The 17,678-nt window shown below is 40.8% G+C and overlaps 1 protein-coding gene across 3 annotated transcripts; it reads right to left on the bottom strand.

The window, feature by feature from the left end:
- Positions 1–453: 453 nt before the first annotated feature.
- Positions 454–16,139, bottom strand: LOC132200349 (la-related protein 1B). 3 transcript variants are annotated; one of them, XM_059625750.1, is made up of 16 exons: positions 15,882–16,139; positions 14,972–15,558; positions 6,411–6,553; positions 5,949–6,216; positions 5,529–5,838; positions 5,164–5,353; positions 4,733–5,107; positions 4,393–4,535; positions 4,068–4,332; positions 3,877–4,017; positions 3,589–3,812; positions 3,206–3,363; positions 3,006–3,150; positions 2,658–2,767; positions 2,467–2,600; positions 454–2,354 (listed from the first exon to the last, which is right to left on the bottom strand). In XM_059625750.1, exons 2-16 carry the CDS (start codon positions 15,534–15,536, stop codon positions 2,082–2,084), a joined length of 3,444 nt encoding a protein of 1,147 aa, XP_059481733.1. In that variant the 5' UTR covers positions 15,537–15,558; positions 15,882–16,139; the 3' UTR covers positions 454–2,081. The 3 variants fall into 3 exon arrangements, with proteins under 3 accessions (XP_059481733.1, XP_059481734.1, XP_059481735.1); XM_059625751.1 differs by lacking the exons at positions 14,972–15,558; positions 15,882–16,139 and adding an exon at positions 10,660–10,839; XM_059625752.1 differs by lacking the exons at positions 14,972–15,558; positions 15,882–16,139 and adding an exon at positions 10,678–10,835.
- Positions 16,140–17,678: the final 1,539 nt, after the last annotated feature.

Raw genomic sequence — 17,678 nt, 5'->3', positions numbered from 1 at the left:
GAGTTGCCGAGCAGATAATCTCAAGAATGCTGCCAGGGCGAGACATAAAGAGGCGCACATGGCCCTCTGCGGTACTTTTAGTTAGTTTATACGCACGCTTTTATTATTACGGCGGCGACGCACGCTCTCGCGCGGGAGCTTCTCAATCGATAATTATTCAAGTGCGTCTCACCAATTTAAAGCAAAACTTTCTTAAAATAAAATGTTTAAAATTATTGTTTTAAACAAATTTAAATTCAACAAATTGCCTCCAGTAGCGATTAATGTTTAAAATTTAATTTCGATTTTTACATTCATTAAGAAAAGCAAAATTTTAGTTTGCCACAACTAATTTTAAAATTTAACTTTTTTTGCACTACTTCTTTTTAAATTTAATTTTATTCCAAATTATAAAAAAAAATTGATCTTCTTTTTCTGCTTTAAAGGGTTTTTTATTCAAAAATACACAGTCAATTTCACTGTACATATTAAGATATAGGATTTATTACTTAAATGATTGATGTATTCACAATAGTTCATATTAAACGACTTTCCAATAACAATATTCATCATCGTAATGCAGTAAAACACACGTCCAGTGGAATTTAAAAAAAGAAACATATTTTTGATCATTATAAACGTAAAAATATTAGAGTCGTCAATTTAGAATTGCCTGACCAAGAGAGAGATCCGGTAGACCGAATAAACAAAAAAATTACGAACGATTGAAAAAAAAAATTGAGTCAAATGATAACAATTATTTTAATTATATAATAAAGTTGCTGCTGCTTAGCTGTGTCCACTACGCAAAACTTGCAATTAGTATACATACTAGGGCACCTAAACTCTGCCGGTGTGTTTGTGTGTGAGAGAGAGAAAGACAGTAAGCCTATGATCATCATTATATATCTCATCATAATATATTCCCTAGAAATATATATATTATAGTCATAACAAAATAAAGGACAATCTTATTGTATGCATGTAAGTTTTTGCACAAACACTATTTGTAGACAATACATTAGAAGAGAGAGAATATAAAAGGTGGAGGAGGAGGAAAAGGATGAGAAGTGACAAACCCCACGGAAGATGGATAGAAGCACACTCTATGTTTTAAACTTGCAATTAGACACAAAAAGTTTCTAATGTATATATTACTCGTCAAAAAAGAGCGGTTGATTTAAATCTTTACACCAAAATTACTTCTTGTTCACGATGTGTGCCGTTCTTTTTATCACAAGGTGGCATAATTGAATTACTGCAAAAAACAACAAAGGCACTTGAGCTAGCTAGTTGCGGGAAATTGAGCCGATTGAGATGACTGAGTGAGACTGGACACAAGCTGGATTCAGTCGATGTAAGTAGCACAAACCAGTTACTTAGTAAGACTTACTAATTTATATCAAATCAATATATATTAAGAAGTTTTATTCATAATAATAGTTCTACACTGCTCCCGAAAGTGAAATCACTCCAGATCCAAAGGGCAGCCTGAACGTTTTACGCAGAAATAGGTGGGTTTGAAGGGGAGAGTTAAAAAAAATGCAGCTCTTTTAGAATTTTTCGCCGGAGAAAATGCAGAAAGCAGATTTACAACCTCTTTCGTGAATTCAGTCGCCCACGTCCGGAGCAAACAGTTCGGGAGCAAAGTCATCTACTTGTTATGGCATTGGCTTGATCAATACAATTTACAACAAAATCAATGACTGATTTGAGCAATAACACCTCAACGGAAAAAAAAACATGATTCGTGATCATCGTCAAGAAATTGCACAGGATGTCACCAGAGTTACTTTGATTCAACCAAACGCGAGAACCCTACAAATTAGGAAACACAAAACCCTATCATTATCTACATAAAAAGTAACAAACGAAAATAAAAATCGATCGATCGATGAAGTTGTAGTATGTCCGCAGAATTATGTACATCAAACACTCAAAATCCGGGTGCCCCTTCCCACCTTGTTATTCTTTCCTTTTTTTTTTTTAAATATAAATTTGTCGTTCCCGGTGCGAGCGAATTTAGCTAAATTCCTTAGAAGCTGTCTAAAAAATAAACGAATCTGCTGGTGCTTAAGAAGGGAGTCTGTATCACATTGCCTCTACTTGCCGCCAGTGGCCGAAGCTGCCGACGTCGCCGAAGGCTTTTTCTTTGCCCGCGTGTCACCCAGCGAGTTGCTTCGGCTCATGCCAGCTTCCTGCTCGGCCACATTGGCGCTCCCCGAGAGTCGCCGCACGCGGTTGAACCGGTTGGGACCCAAAACAGCCTTGCGCATGTCACTCTGGCTTTCGGAAACAGAGCGCATCCGACTGAAGCCCGGACGGCCGTACTGATTCCGCAAGTGACGCACTCGCATCTCATAGTCCTCCTCAGGCTGAAAACAAATTTTAAGATTTTTAATAATTTTTTTTAACTGAAGTGTTCAAGTATTGTTATTAAAATCAGAAAAGAGAATGAGAAGTTTTGAAAGTATTTCAAATTCATACCTGCACGACTCTGAAGTCCTCTATGCTTTTGAATTTCGACAAATACTCTTTGAGTTTGTCGTCCACTTGTAATGAGTTGCTCTTTTTGTAATATTTTAAGAAAGCCCAGAATTTCTCCAAACCATATAATTGGCCTATAACAAAATAATCATTAATCCAAAATTAAAAAAAACTTCCAAATAAAAATTCACCATTTTCATAATCACGAATCGTTTCCTCTTGGAAGTTCTTGTATAGCTCCGGCCTGAATTTGAATTCTAGACCGTAGCTGAAGAATCTGAATAGACACTCAAGACCGTATCTGCAACACAATCACAAAATTTAAATTAAAACCACAATTGAAAAAAACAAAAAAATATTTATTAATTAGTTTCTGCGTGATTGTAGTGAGGATTACTATCAAACTCCAACCATAAGGCGTGGTGTTAGCGAATTCCCCACGTTGCTCTAGCACAGGTGTAACTCTACTGCGCTCTCGAATGAGGCAGCAGATGACTTCCTATGCATGTGAATGTACAAATCCAGAATTTTCTACCAACCTGAATCCAAAAGAAGCGTCCTCAACAGCCAGAGTCTTGAACTCGTTATACATTTTTTTGTTGAAGTTCTCCCTTAGGAAGAAAGACCAAAACCGGAAGAGTGTGTTCATCTCCTGTGATTGGCCGCTGCCGAGGCGTTTTCTCTCTAAAAAATGTCAAGATTAACTTAGTTTTAAATTCTTTTGATGGACCAAACATACCTTTGAGACATCTCGAATGATATTTGTGATAGACTTGCTGAGTGAATCCATTTTCTTTGAGGAGCATGTGTGATGGGTGCTGGAAAGCGGGCAATGACTGAGGCGTACTTCCTAAGCTGGTTGAAAGGTAGCTCTCGCTTGGACTTGTACCAGTACTACTGCAATTTTGATTAAGACTTGTTAGTTAAAATTTGAGTTATGAAAATGCTGAATCAATTTTAACAACAAAGTGTAAGAACCCAGTTAAGAAAATCTGTAAAAGTACAGACCTTCGATCAAAAGTCCTATTTTTCTAGCACAGTTTCTACGCCGAATGCTGCTCACTTACAGCATTGGTTCTAGCTTGTGCAGAAATTCTAAACACGATGTATTTTGCTACTAACCTGACTGAGGTGGTCCTCGGCCTGTGTTCCCGGACGTCCATGACCCAGCCGACATGATGCTCAACTGGAGGATTACTGCTGTGTTTTGTTTTCCTCTTGCGAGGTGTGCAAGGGTCGGGCAAAGATTCCTCCTTGACAACGGGGTAGAAGTGCGGTTGGCGTCGCTGATGTTCTTTTCTTTGTCTCTGTGTCCTTGATCGGACTTGTTCTGTGCTTGCTGCCTCCTGCAAAAAAGTAAATAAACTTGGATTAAGAAAAAACAAAATTTGATTAGAAATAAAAACAAACCTGAGTAATTTCATCGACTAAACTGGAAGACGGGGGCTTAGGAGGTTTATCTGGGTTTGAAATGGTTGGCCGTGGAGGTGTGAATTTGTCAAAAGTCTCTTGGGTGATCACATTAACAGTTTTGTAGCTACCAGGCTGGATCTGCAATGAAAATGTTAGTAAATAAATTAAGAATTGATGGGCCATCTTACAGTAACAGTTTCCAGGTCGTCGTCCCACAAGTCGTCTTCGTAATAGTTGAGGCCATCGTTGATGACTTGGGCTAGTTCTTGGCTCAATTTCACTCTGGTGCAATGATCGCCTGTCCGGTCGTACCCATCATGTTTGGGAATTCTGGACGGCAGAGATGTTTGGGGGATGTTGGGAGAGGTGTTTTGGTCAATGACCTGTGTCACAATGAGCAACTTGTTGATTTCTTGGTCACTCAGTTCGTAATCGTCGGAGTCGTCTTCGGCTCTGTTTCAAGATCAATAAAACGCATGAGATTGAGTTGGGTAAGGCTGAATGCAAACTTACAAGTCCGTGAATTTATTGACCCGGCCTGCGGGAACATTCATGTCCTCGTCAAACTGAAAATCTATGTCCTCTCGGCTTTCTGATTTCCTGTTCTCTCGCTCATCAAATTTGTCCTTGGGCGGATGCTTTGCTTTCCGCTTGACCTGCAACAATAATTTGAAAATCATAAACTGCCTGGCAACACTAGAATTTTCCTGAAAAGCATCTTTGTGCTCAGAGATTGGGTTTTTTTCCACACAAGTATGTATAAATTATCTAGCGAATTCGGATGGGAAAATTATAAATTCATCATTGAGAAATTTACAAAAGAATAAATAAAGATTTTTAAATTTGTTTTTACCTCTTGCCAGGATTCTGGCACAGCTTTAGGTGTATTTTGGGCAATGATTGTAGGAGTTGAGAGCGGAGGAAGACTGGCTGGAGGTGGCGGCAAGTTGCTTTTTCGAGCTGGAACTTTTATTGCTTCAGGCACTATTTGCTCTCCATATTCCTCTAATTCGTCTTCAATAAGGTCATCAGGCTCAGGCGAGTGATGGTTTCCATTTTCCAAAATGGCGCTGCTCGGAATGAACTCGGGCACATCTGGGTTCAGATTTTCTATGCTGCTTTCCACTCCGAGAGTTGGAATTTGGTTGTTGATGATGATTGGCAATGCAGGTGCCAAACCACCCGGGTCATTTATGGGCCATTTGTCAGGGTCAATTTTAGTCCGAACCTTTAAAAATCAGTAAATTATAAAAAAATTCCTTCTATCTAATAAAAATCAAATACCTTGACATCATCACAGATGTCCAACAAAGTTGAGTCTTTTATGGCCTCAATCACTTTGGCAAAGTCATGAGTGAGAGCCTGAACACGGTGGAAGGAGGCTATAAGGGTCACCGGCAGATAACCTTCAGAGTCCATTTTGCGCCTTAAGAAAAAGTCGCGGACCAGATTTTCTTCACTGAAGTAGTACTCGCTGCAAGTAAAAATTTTTATGTGAACAATTTATAAAAAATATGAGATTATATTTTAAGTTTTATGGTAATATCAGAACTTCGTTAACATCAAGTATGACATTATGACGGGGAAAGAAGTGGAATCTCATCACGAAAAAAATTGAACTTTGGTTGTTTAATAGATAGAAGTCTTACATTTGCTTCTTAATGTATTCTTTAAGCATGGCCTCGTCTAGCTGCAGTCCATTGTTGTAGAAGAAAGGGTTCACATACGGCATCATGAAGCCCATGCCTTCAGCAGGCTGGCCATTGAACTTGTTGCCTTGGGGGAACTCGACCGTAGACCAGTCCACAGGATATTCTTCTGTGTATTCAATTTTGCCGTTTGTCCTCGGCATGCCTCTGTTCATACCACCACCACGACCTCTTCCACGGCCCCTTCCATTATTGGTCCTCCTGGGACCACCCTTGCCACGTCCTTGATCATTATGCCAATCTCCGTGATCTGTTAAGGCAAACAAATTTTTTTTAAGTTAATCCAACACGAATAAGCTCAAAATGCCAGAAAATGAAAAAAAAAGTAATAGTGGTTTAAGGAGAAAATTTTGAAATTACCATAATCTGAATTCCTATGGTTGTGATCGTGTGATTTTTCACGTTTGTTCCTCGACTTGGACTGCTCGATTTCCAAAGGAACCCACTTGGGTCTGGGACCACCTTTTTTCCTTCTTGAAGACTCGTTTTCTGATGAGCCAGAGGAGTTGGTGGCCGTCTCGTGCCTGAAGTCGTCTGATGGACTGTCTTCTCTGTCCATGTGACCGTTTTGTTCAGCCAGGCTTGGATCAGTCAGTTCGACACTGTGCGCCGGTGAACCTTGCTTTTTCTGAAAATAAGTGTAATTTTGTTGAATTATAATAAAAGCAAACTCATAAGTTCAATGCTAATTTTCTTTTAACTTTGCTGAAGATTTTTTTTTTTTAAGAAAAAATGTATTTTATTAAAAAAAAATAATAATAATAACCACATATAAAAAGATTTCATAACTGGTTTTGCGATAATATCAAATTTTGTGCTCACATCAGCCGGCGTGGCCGCACCTAGGGTGGGCCAGTTTTCCATGTCCCGGTGAAAGTCCTGGGCCTTCTTGGCGCTCAAAGCGGCCGCCACCGGTTTCACCGCCGGCGACGGCTCATGCGTTGCTGCTGCAGACACGCCATTCTCTGCGGACAACAATAGAAAAGAAGAGTGAGTGAGCACAGCGGACGGACGAGTGGTGGTTCGCGCTGCGGCGGCCACTTTGTAACAAACATAACCCGGCTAAAAATACACACGCGCCGCCCTGCTTCGGCTGCTCCACAGCACGGAGGCACCGAGACAACGCCCCCCACCGACTTGTTATTTGCATCGCCAAAATTTAATCAGCTCGAGGCCTTTGGATGATTTTGCATTATTTTGCCACCTACACGTTCCATTACCCTCGGCAAAGGCGTGGAAATTTGCGTGTTCTAAGATCTAATCAAAATGTTTGAAGCGTAAACATCATAAGACCGTGACCGAAGCAGTTTTTTTTAATAAATAAGAAAAATTTAATTTTGTGACTGGAAAAGTACGGATGATGAAGTTAATTGGTTTGAAAGCGATTTTTTTTAATTTTTTTTTTTTAATTTCAGGTTTTATGAAATTTACCAAAATTATCAAATAGAAGTAAATTTGTCGAGAAAGAGTTTTATTTTAACCTTTGCACTCTTTTGCCAAATATTCGGATTTGGCTCGGTTAGCTCGTTGACCTGACAAGGACGCTGGTCTATTATTGAATCGTTTAATTCAGAGGCAAATAAGACAGGAATGCAAACGATTTGGTCTGCAGGCGCTGCCTTCAGAAAGATAAGGAGACGAGAGAGACATTAGTGGACAATTACACAAATTCCAAACAATTTAATTTTAATAGTCAAGTGAAGACATGGCGACAGAGAGAAAGAAAATCAGGGTGAAAAGCAATTAAGATAGTGTGACGACGCTAGGAAAATAATGTAGGCGGCCGCGGCACGGTGATAGCGCGGCTCGGGAAATCAATGCCCGGTGGCAGGACGGCCAGCACGTGATAACCGACTTCCTGCAAACGCAGTCCGAACGGCGGAAAGGAAAAAAACCATGTGTACCCTTGGCCAACGGCAAAACATCGGTCACCAGGCGAAGCCGAAAGATCAAATAGTTGGCACAAAAGAGGAAAGAAGTGCAATGTCAATCGGATCGCGAGCTATTTGCTCGACGATTAACCCTTTCGAAATTCAACCGCCGGCAGGGCAATCAGTGGAAACAATTTTACGAGAAATTTGGCACCTCTTTTGCAGTAAATGTGGCCCAGTTATAAAAGTTATGAAATGTTTCCAAAATATGTATACAAGGGTTAAAAAAAATTGGCGAATTATCAAACTAAAGTAAGATGATCTTGATTGTTCAGATATGCTTGAAAACGTTAGCAAGTGCTTGTAATTTTATAAAATATTTACAATCAAAAGTCTGAGAAAGATAAAATTTTTATCGCCATAAGCATCGTACCATCAAAATTATCAGTTGGCAATAGATGAAAATTACAATTTAATAGGTAAATATAAAAGGTTATGATTCGATACTGATCAAGTTAAGGAAGATTCGAAATTCAACAGAACCTGAGAATCCATCCATTCAACTCTTGGATCGTGAGCTTTGAATAACCTGCGCATCAAAATATGCAAATCGAGACATACGTGACACTCGCCGCGGGCCATCACTCCAAATCGTGATAATTCAGAGGTCGTGCTAATTCACTATCAACGGAACAAACAACCTCAGCATCAGCTACGTGCGTTTTCGAGACTCTCGACCGCTGCTCGGCTTTTCGAGCTGGCGTTGCGTTAGACACGCGAAAACTCTGACACACACGGGCCATTCCACGTGTCGCCGAAAATAACCAGCGTGCGTTTCCACTCATTGGTTGGGTCCGGCTAGCCGCGGGCGCCTGCTGCAGTTAGCAAACAAATCGGCGGCTGCCTTCATAGACGCGCTCCTTAACTAGCAGCGATAATTACGTTCCTTTTTAATCGGCGCGGACGAAATAACCAAAACCGACCGTTTCTCAATAAAAAATTTATGGTTGAGCAAAGTGACGGTTGAGCAACGCGAACTGTTCGGAACAAAGACAAAAATTTGCAAATAAGGAAATTAAAAAATCAGTCATGAGTTAAAATTAATTAAAATGACTAAATCAGATACTATTGTGTTCTTCACAGTTTATCGGGGAACATTATCACGGTTTGCACTGATTAAATAATTTTTCTGAGGTCCTTGAAATATTAAAACATTGCAGTAAGCCAATTTTATTGTGAGTAATATTTAAGTGAACTTGATTCTATATCAAAAAATTAAGCGAGCAGCGAGTTGGTACTTGAATTTGTTAGTTTCATGAGATTTTAACTTGAGTGTTAAAATGTATTTTTAATTTATTTTATTTTTGTATTTGCTCATGAAATAGGGTCGCAGATTGTATCCGAAACTGGTAGAGCCATTTTTTTTTTTTTTTTTAATAAAACCATTTTTGCAACGAGGAAAAGTCTCATCTCTTCTCATTTTCAAAAAAATTAAAATAGATAATCTTATGACATTTCTACATAATTATTCTCCGAAGATGATGTAAGAAAAATTACCAGCAGTGAGAGCCTCTCGAGTTAATAAACTAACCATCCTTTCCATTCAAAACAATAAATTTTGAAATAAAAATGCTTGCAAGATGCGGAGAATCGCGTGGTGGTATAACGAGAGCAATAATCGCCACCAGCTAATAAGCCACTCAATCCGAGTCGATTTCGTGATGGCGACCGGTTTTGCATTGAAATAGAAAGTAGTTTGGTTCTCCGGGAGAAAGAAGCAGGCCGATGGCTGCTCGGCGGCGAAAATGCCACGTGAACCGACCGATGCGAGCAAAGGGTTATCGCGCGGGACGACCCGAGTCGCCGCCGCCGCCGCGTGTGGAAGGAAGGGTTGCTCGTGGTGATAAGTGCAAAGTGTGCCGACCTTGATTCACTGCGCCAACCTGTTGATCAATCGGCGCAGGCGACAAGGCGGCCTGATTAGTTAGTGTGGCACGAGCTGCGACGCCGAGGCGCAAAATCGAGCCTCCGCTCTTGAAGCAGCCGCGTGCGAATTTCCGAAAAAAAATCCCCCGGGCTCGGCTTATCGCCCCGCTATCAATTATTGGCACTGCTTGGAGACAACAATCGCAACCAGAGTTCGCAAACAAGTCGGCTGCGATTCGGTCGAGAGGCTTTTTTATCAGATGGACCAAAGTCAAATTTTAATTTTCAGCTGAACTGACAAAAATTTTGATTCATTAGTTTACAATCGGCTTTGAATTTAACTATTGAATAAAAAAGTTCAATTTATTAGCAAAGTATAATTATTTTGCGATTTTTTAAATTTTTGCAAATTTTTGTTTGACCTTTCACCCTTGGTAACCTGTTAAGTTTGCTCAAGATTCATGATAAATATGTTGTTGAAAAACTATTTCACGTAAAAACTTTTCGCTGCAGAAGAGTTCAACGAACTGAAAAGAGGCGGCGTTACGTAAATTTGGGAACGAAAAAGTGGTAATGCGCCGGAAAAAGAGGCGACACGCTGACCGACTGGGAAGTCGCCAGCAGCCCAGGTTCATTATGGTCACGGGTGTCAACAAAGACAAAAAACCGAGATGATCAACAAACAAGCGCCAACGACGCAAAAACAAACAAGACTAAATTTAAATATTCGGGTCAAACGAACAGGAAAGTGTTTATTGCTATTCAATTGGTTTGGAATTGATTTTCAAATATTTGAAAATAACCGTCGAGAGTTAATTTCAATACTTGGGCTTATTATAAACATTAATTTAGAAATAGAGCAGTGATTCAATTCAATTATCTCAAAATCTACCAATTAAAAAAGAAAGACTTAATTGGAATCGTGATTAATAGGGGGGCGGGAAGGATTTTAATTTGAGGCCCAAAAGTTTGCCAAGGTTTTTGCAAATGATTCCCAACGTGAAAACCCGCAAATTGACCAACTCGTTTCAACGCACAGGCCATTTTGGAAAAATCAAAAGTGAAAACCGGATGCGCATCGGGAGAAAAACTATAGAGAGAGAATCGACTCGGGAGAAAGGAAGGGAGACAAAGAGAGACGATCAGGTGTCGAGCACGCGGCGGCACAGCTTATTTTCCGCTCCACTAATCTCGCCGAATCTTTTTATCTGCGAGCGAGCCGAGGAATTTATTTTCCAAGCGAAAATTAAAAAAAGTGATAGGAAAAAAAGCACCTTTCTGGGGATGCTCACCCCAGGCGTTCTTGGGCGGCGACGGGAGGCCGACGCTGCTGGCCATCCCCTGGAAGAAGAAATTCGGCGTAAAAGGCAGGCGGTGAAGGTCGCCGCGGCTGCTGCTGCTCGGCTGGCTCGTGTGTATTTTTTAGCTCCTCTCACTGCACACTGGGCGAGTTGGTCTGATGCGCGGCGTTCGCTGCCAAAACACGGCACCGAACTCGGACGAGCCGCGCGACCGAGTCCGACCGAGCGAGCGAGCACCACAGCCGACGCGGCCCCGGCAGCTTCGGAATTAATTAAAATACCCCCAGATGAATCTCGACAAGTTCTGACAAGGAATTTCAGTCTCGGTGCAGGTTTGCATCGGAAAACAAACGAGGGGGCAAGTCGAAAATGGAAAGTCGGTCGAGAACTGGAAAACCATGGTGGCTTCTTTTTGATAGTGGAAAATAATAACGGGACCTCTGATATCAAAAAGTCCGCACGCGGCAATTACGACTTTAAAAAGCAACGCCGAGGGAAATTTATTTAAATAAAATGTATGTAATTCACACCCGGGTGCGCCTCACACGTGTTTTCGCGTGACAAGCGTAAAAAGCGATTCCGCAAATGGGATTCTGTCACTTTGATTTCGCTCGCTTCCTCTCACATGCCTGGGAAATTACAAGTCAGACGTAAAACCTAAAAAATACCACTTTGTAACGAGGAAAAACGCTTTCGTAGAAAATTTCAGAAGTTTAATTACGTGTGCGTGATTTTCACATTTTCCACTTGATAAAAATTTTAACAAGGACGTTGATAAGGCGAAAAGTAATCATTTTGAAATTAAAATCGCATTTTAAATTTTAAATAAGGTCAAGTTGCACGGTTTATCATTTTTGAGAAATTATTAAAAAGGTCGGGGCTTTCTAGAACCAATGAAACAATTCCCTTTTCTAAATGACCCATTATTACTTTCTTTACATTCAAAACGCGACAATATTCTTCAGATTTAAGTGCAAAATTCATTAACCTTTTCGCTTATGAAAAAATCCTTTTTAATCTTAAGTTATCGAGAAAGTCCGAGGAGGTGAAGAAAATCCTTTCACATAATTTACTGACCAATCTGAAAAGGGCCACGCAATTTGCTATGCAGACACGTGCTGAATAGAAACCTTGAAAGGGACTTGTCAGAATTTTAAATCATCTATTTATAGCGTCGAACCCTGTCACTAATTACCGTGCTACTCCCTTCTTGTTTCATGAACCGCTTGAGTCGTAAAACCAAAAAAATTTTGGGTCCTTCGTGTGTCTAAATTGAGACGTCCATGGCCGCGCAAGTTACTTTATTTGAGCATTAATTGAGACATGCTGTGCGCACGAGACAAACACTCTGGCATTACCGAAAGAGAGAGAGAGAGACAAATACACTTCTATGCAAAGCACACACGCGGGCAGTTCCGGCTCCTGCCAGGAGAACGGCCTTGGATTCCTCGGCAGGCAGACCGTGGCGTAAAACAAAATCACCGAAAGTCGGCGTTTAGCAGGCGAGAGAAGACGCTCGGTCGGTCGGCGCTGCTAATTGAAAGGAGGAAAGAAGCTCATTGCAAAATAATGCGTGCGCAAAACTGTACATCTCTCTCTTTCTCGGACCGTCCTCTCACTCGTGGCCTTGAATTTGGTTTCTTCCCAGCCCAGCGCGAAGTTTCGGACTCGAATTTATTTATTGCTATCGTCTGGCCGAGAATTTTGGGCGTTGGCCACCTGCGCGATCTTGTCTTCGGCCGGCAAGAGGATCTTTGGAACCAGTTACATAAAAGAAACCGAGAGTTGCGTGGACCTTCTATCATTATTATATATTAAGTTCGGATCGAGAGCAAAATCTGTCATATCAGAATCAACGGAGAATGTCAGGATATTCAGAATAGCAAAAGGGATTTAAAAAAAAATCATTATAGAGATGAAAAATAACAAAAATATTGAAAAAAATTCAAGAAAGTTCAAATATGAAAATAATTTATGCATGACTTTTTTATAAATTATTTTTCTATGCAAACTTTTTCCCATTGTTGCAAGAATTTGAGCCAGGAGCTCAAATATGCAACACAAAGTTGGTTGCCAAGCATAAAAAGTGCACAACCACACATTTTTTTGAGCCCAATTTTGATAACGCCTCTCTCGACAGCGACAAAGCTGCTCGTTAAAAACACATTTTGCCGGGGTGCGTGAAAAACGAAAACAAATTAAATGCACAAAAAGTAACAACGCTGGTGATTGCGGCAATTTTTTTATGCCGACGTAAGCGAATTTTAGAACGCAGCCACCTGAGCCGACCACAATGGCAAAAATTCGAGCGCTGGACGGAAAGGAGAGAAAAGAGTGCTGAGCATCAACCGACTCATTCATCAGCGCTTTTGTTGTGCGGCCGAAACGCGAGCCAACGAAATGGCGAGAGCAATGGATGCTGGCAATGCTCCTGCAAACACTTAGAGTGGCAGTCGGTTGTTAGTAAAAAAAGTGGCGAACTTTTTTGCACAGAAATAATAGTAATTATTATTTCTACAAATCTAATTAAATGAAAGCAATTATTGTAAACTTGAAAAGGTTTGTGAGGGCCAGACAAATAATTTGGCTGGTTAAATGTATACAGAGGTAAATTGAAGTGTCCATTAACACCTCATTAAAAAGCTATCACTAATCTTTAACGGTGAACTTTATGAGCAATTATAAGTAAAGAGCCAATTTTAAATGCATACGGGCGCCATGATAAATTTCTCTAGCGTTTTAATTGTTGTTTTTAAATTTTAGGCAAAAGCATCCCAGATTTCATTGCCTATTAAAAGAAAAAAAAGAACACCATTAAATAATGATAAATAAATAAAATAATTATTGTTATTCTTAGTTATTAAAACGATTTAATTTTAAATAAAAACCCGGGCTTTCATTTTAAGATCATGATAAAGTTGGAAAAAGACGGACACGTGCGCCTAAGAAAATTTCCCTCGCTTCCAAGAGGGCCACGTGTGCCCTTATAAAAATTACGATTGTCGCCTGTGCGAACGAATTGCGTCGCGCAGTCTAATTTCCTGCTCTAAAAAGTCACAGTCGCCGGCAATAAAAAACACCTGTCGCCAAGTGCATGCGCGCGCGAAAATTTATGCAAATGGCGATTCGCTAGGCGAGAAAGAAAATAAGCGGTTTTGTTGTTGTTGTTGCCCGCGGCCGTCAGTCTTTTGCTAGGACGCAGTTTCCGGCAGGCCCACAGCTGGCCGGGCGCGGTCAGTGACCCTGTTCGGTGACGGGCGCCACCCCGCCACAAACCAGACTCCAGACGGGAGAGAAAGAGAGCAACACGTGGTCGGTTGCGCACCGCCAAAATAATTAGCTCACCTGCCCTGTTATCGCAAAGATAACCTACAAAAATCGCGGATTTCCCGTAATAATCAATTTGATTAATTTCAAATTTAATGAGAACGAACAAGAACAAAAGGGGACTTTTGTAAAATGTTTTCAAGAAGGATGATGATTTGATTTAATTCTTTATTGAAATTAAAATATGATTAAATGTTTAGATTGATATTTTTATAACAATTTCAATGAATTTAATATTGTACATTTAATTCCAAATTTCAAGAGCAAAATACAAATGGATCAACGTGGGTTTCTCCTCTAGGAAGGATAGTCCAGGGTCACAGAGGGGTTCTTTTGTGAAGTTCTACATAAAAGACCGTGCAGATGTTTACAGGGGAGGAATAGAGAAGTGAAGCATGTGAAAGGGAATAAAAGGAAGAGGATTTTATATAGAGCAAAAAAAACTCAGTTAAGGCATAAAGGAAGCGTTTTGGAAATTTGAAAAACCCAAATAGAGCTGATTTGGAATTCGAATTTTTTTATGTTAGCGGTCGGCAACATAAGCGCGAGTTTGGTTCTCCACTCGCATTTCAACACGTGGGTGTTTAAGAAATGGTGACGCTTGAATTCGCTTTCAGCAGATAAGAATGAAACCTGCAGTGTAAAATTACTTGGGTAGTTGGGTCTCATTGTGAAGCAGGTTTTTATCATAAAAATTGTAAGCATTCTCAACTAACATGCAAGTAGTTTAAATATCCAGCGCCAATTCCGTAATTGTAGCAATTAAGTTCCAGTTCTTAAGAAAAAGATAAGAAGAAAAATTGCAAGTAAATTACATATGTTTACACACAAGAATATAGTTTAAAAAAATTAAAGAAAATAGGTTGCTTGCATGAAATTAAAATTTTAAAATTTTTGATTCAAATAAAAATATTTGCTTTACAAAAAATTTAAATAAAAATAAGCAAAATAAACTTACCAAGTGGCACGCTGAAGAGGTTTCGCTTGTCAGCAACTATGGACGCCAAAGTGGCCGGCGAAGTGACTTTGGGGGCGGTGGCGGGGGCGGCTGCTGCTGCCAAGGGGCTGGGGGCCTCTTTGGGAGGCTCCTTCTCCACAGGGGTGGCCGCGCCTTTCTTGGCCATCCACGGATTGACCTTAGGCAGGGGGGCCTCGACGTATTTGACCACCGGGGGTGGCTCGACCTCCTTGTCCTCCTCGGGGGTCGGTTCGCTGTTCTTGTGGTGGTGGTTGTTGTTGTTGTGGTGGTGGGAATGTTTGCTGAAGTGGTGGTGCCGGTGGTTGAAGCGCCGGGGGTGGAACTCCCTGTTGTTGTTGTTGTGGTGCGGCGGATGCTGCACCGCATGGCCGTTCTCCTTGACCGCCTCCTTGGCAACCTCGGGCTCCGACGGGGGCGGCGAGGCCGCCTCCACCGGCGGCGTCTTTATGTTGAGCAGCACGTTGGCGTACGAGTTGTGGGGGACGGCGCCGCCGGGGGCCGTCGAGTGCGGCCCCTCAGCCTGAGCAGCGACTTGCGCCGCCATCTTGCCGTGACCAGGTTTTTTGCTGCGGAGAAGACAAATCCGGTTAGAAAGTGCTCCAAGTTACTGAAACCAAGGTCAAAAGGGCGCCGACGGCCCTTGGCCGGCCGATCGGCGCGTCGTCGACCGCACGCGTGTCGACGACGTGCCGAAATTCGGCTGCGGCGGGCAAATGTTTACCGCGAGGAGACCGCATGGTAACAACGTGACGTGTATGACGCGCCGATTCGCCGCCAATTACGTCCGCGACACGCGCTTTTTTCGTCTCGGGAGCCGACCCGAGTCGGTTTCGACCGGAATTCGGCCACGGTGGGACGCGTTCGGTTCACTAATTTCAGAAAAACTCACCAATATGTGGCCACCTGCTTGGTAGGGTTCGCACGAGACACGCCGCCTGCTCCGCTTCACTAGGCTAAAAAGTAGTCACAATGCATGCCTCGCGGGCCCAAGATGCCGTCTGAGCGTCCGATTCGTGGCCGAGCAGCGGGACAGTGGGCCAAACACAGACTGCACGCAGCTTTACAACATCAAAACGTCAAAAAACGTCCACGTACATTCACTACACGAACCAACAAGCACATGTCTGCCGAGAGTTCGACAAGTGAGAAGCACCTGCAGGTGGCAGCACCGTCTGCTGCCAGGTTTCTCCGACTCGGCCATTTAAACGTCAATTAAAACGGAACTGCAATTCCAAACCCAATTAGTGAACCGGCCAAATCGATCTAGGGCAAAAATATAAACGAAATTTTCGTTCAGTAAACCGAAAGCATAGCTGGGAAGGGAGTTTTCTGCCTAGAAAAGTGTCATACATGAATTTAAATGCCTAACTTGAAATTTGAAAACTGGCGGGAAAACAATGCTCCGTATTGTTTCAGGGATTTGATTTTTTCCGAGTTTCAAGACTTTCTGTTTTAATTTAAATACTTCATATTTTTCTTAATTTTTTATTTTAATTTATTTGACCGTGATAATTTTGACTGAAATTAGCGAAATAATTTTAATTAAACCCGATTAAACCCTCCTGGTGAAAACTAAGAATAGTAAGATTTTTTAATCTTCCTCGTATTATTGTTTTTTTTTTATGAATTTATTTTCTAATCATGGACGGTTCAGGTGAAATAAGTGAAATTGCAATTGCACACATCATATAAAAATTTCTCTAGTTGAATATCGATTCGTCCTTCTTGCATGTTTTGATCCCGATGATAAATAAATATGCACATGGTAAAATAATAAAAAACAATTACTGCACACTCTGGCGCTTGGCGTGTCAGAATGTAACGAGCGGTGACTGACTCGTGTTTCATAACGCGCGGCAGATTACAAACTGAAAGAAAGGTGAAAGGAGGAGGATAAAAAAAATGAACTTTGAAAAAAAGTGAAAGTCACGCCGGAGAGCAACATACCAGCAGAGAGTAGCCACAACCGTTATTAAAATAAAATGCAGAGTGAATGGCGGTCGCACAAAACACTCGACGATTTGTGTGTTTTGCCGACAGGGTGTGGCATTTTATTACTAATGGATAAATTGGCGCGGTGCATTTTGCAGGGCCATGCTGGCATTAACAGATAAATATTTTATGACAGGCCGCACCTCACAAAAAAAGTGCCCTCAATTCAATTTTTTAATTGAAATAATTATTCATTTCCTGCCTTCAATACTTTAAATAGCTGTTTAATTAAATCTCGACTGGATTTATATTTAACCTATTAAAACAATGATTTTTCTATCTATTTGAATTTATAATTTTATGTGTATTAATAAATGGAGCAAAATAAAATGAAATTATTACGTATTATCTATGGAAATAATTTATATTTTCTATAATAATCCGTTCAATTGTTTATAAATCCAAATTTTTAAAACGTTTTTGTGAACGAATAATTCAGACTTGTATCAATTTGCATTTTGCAACATTCATATTTATAGATAGATAGATAGATAGATAGAGTATTTATTGAACACAACTAGGTGTACAACGGGTGTCTAAAGCTAATTTGTCTTCCTAAAATTAATTTTACAATTAAGCTTGTTTCGATAATTATTACAAAGTACAAAATTAGTTAATTTTGATTTTTGCAGCCTCTCTTAGGCTTAGTTTTCGTTCATTACATTCAAGAATATGATATTGTGAACATTTCTTA

This window comes from Neocloeon triangulifer, unplaced genomic scaffold (assembly GCF_031216515.1).
Source record: "Neocloeon triangulifer isolate White Clay Creek 2 clone unplaced genomic scaffold, ASM3121651v1 ptg000014l, whole genome shotgun sequence".
Classification (NCBI taxonomy): Eukaryota; Metazoa; Arthropoda; class Insecta; order Ephemeroptera; family Baetidae; genus Neocloeon; species Neocloeon triangulifer.
This window is presented reverse-complemented; position numbering and strand designations above follow the sequence as displayed.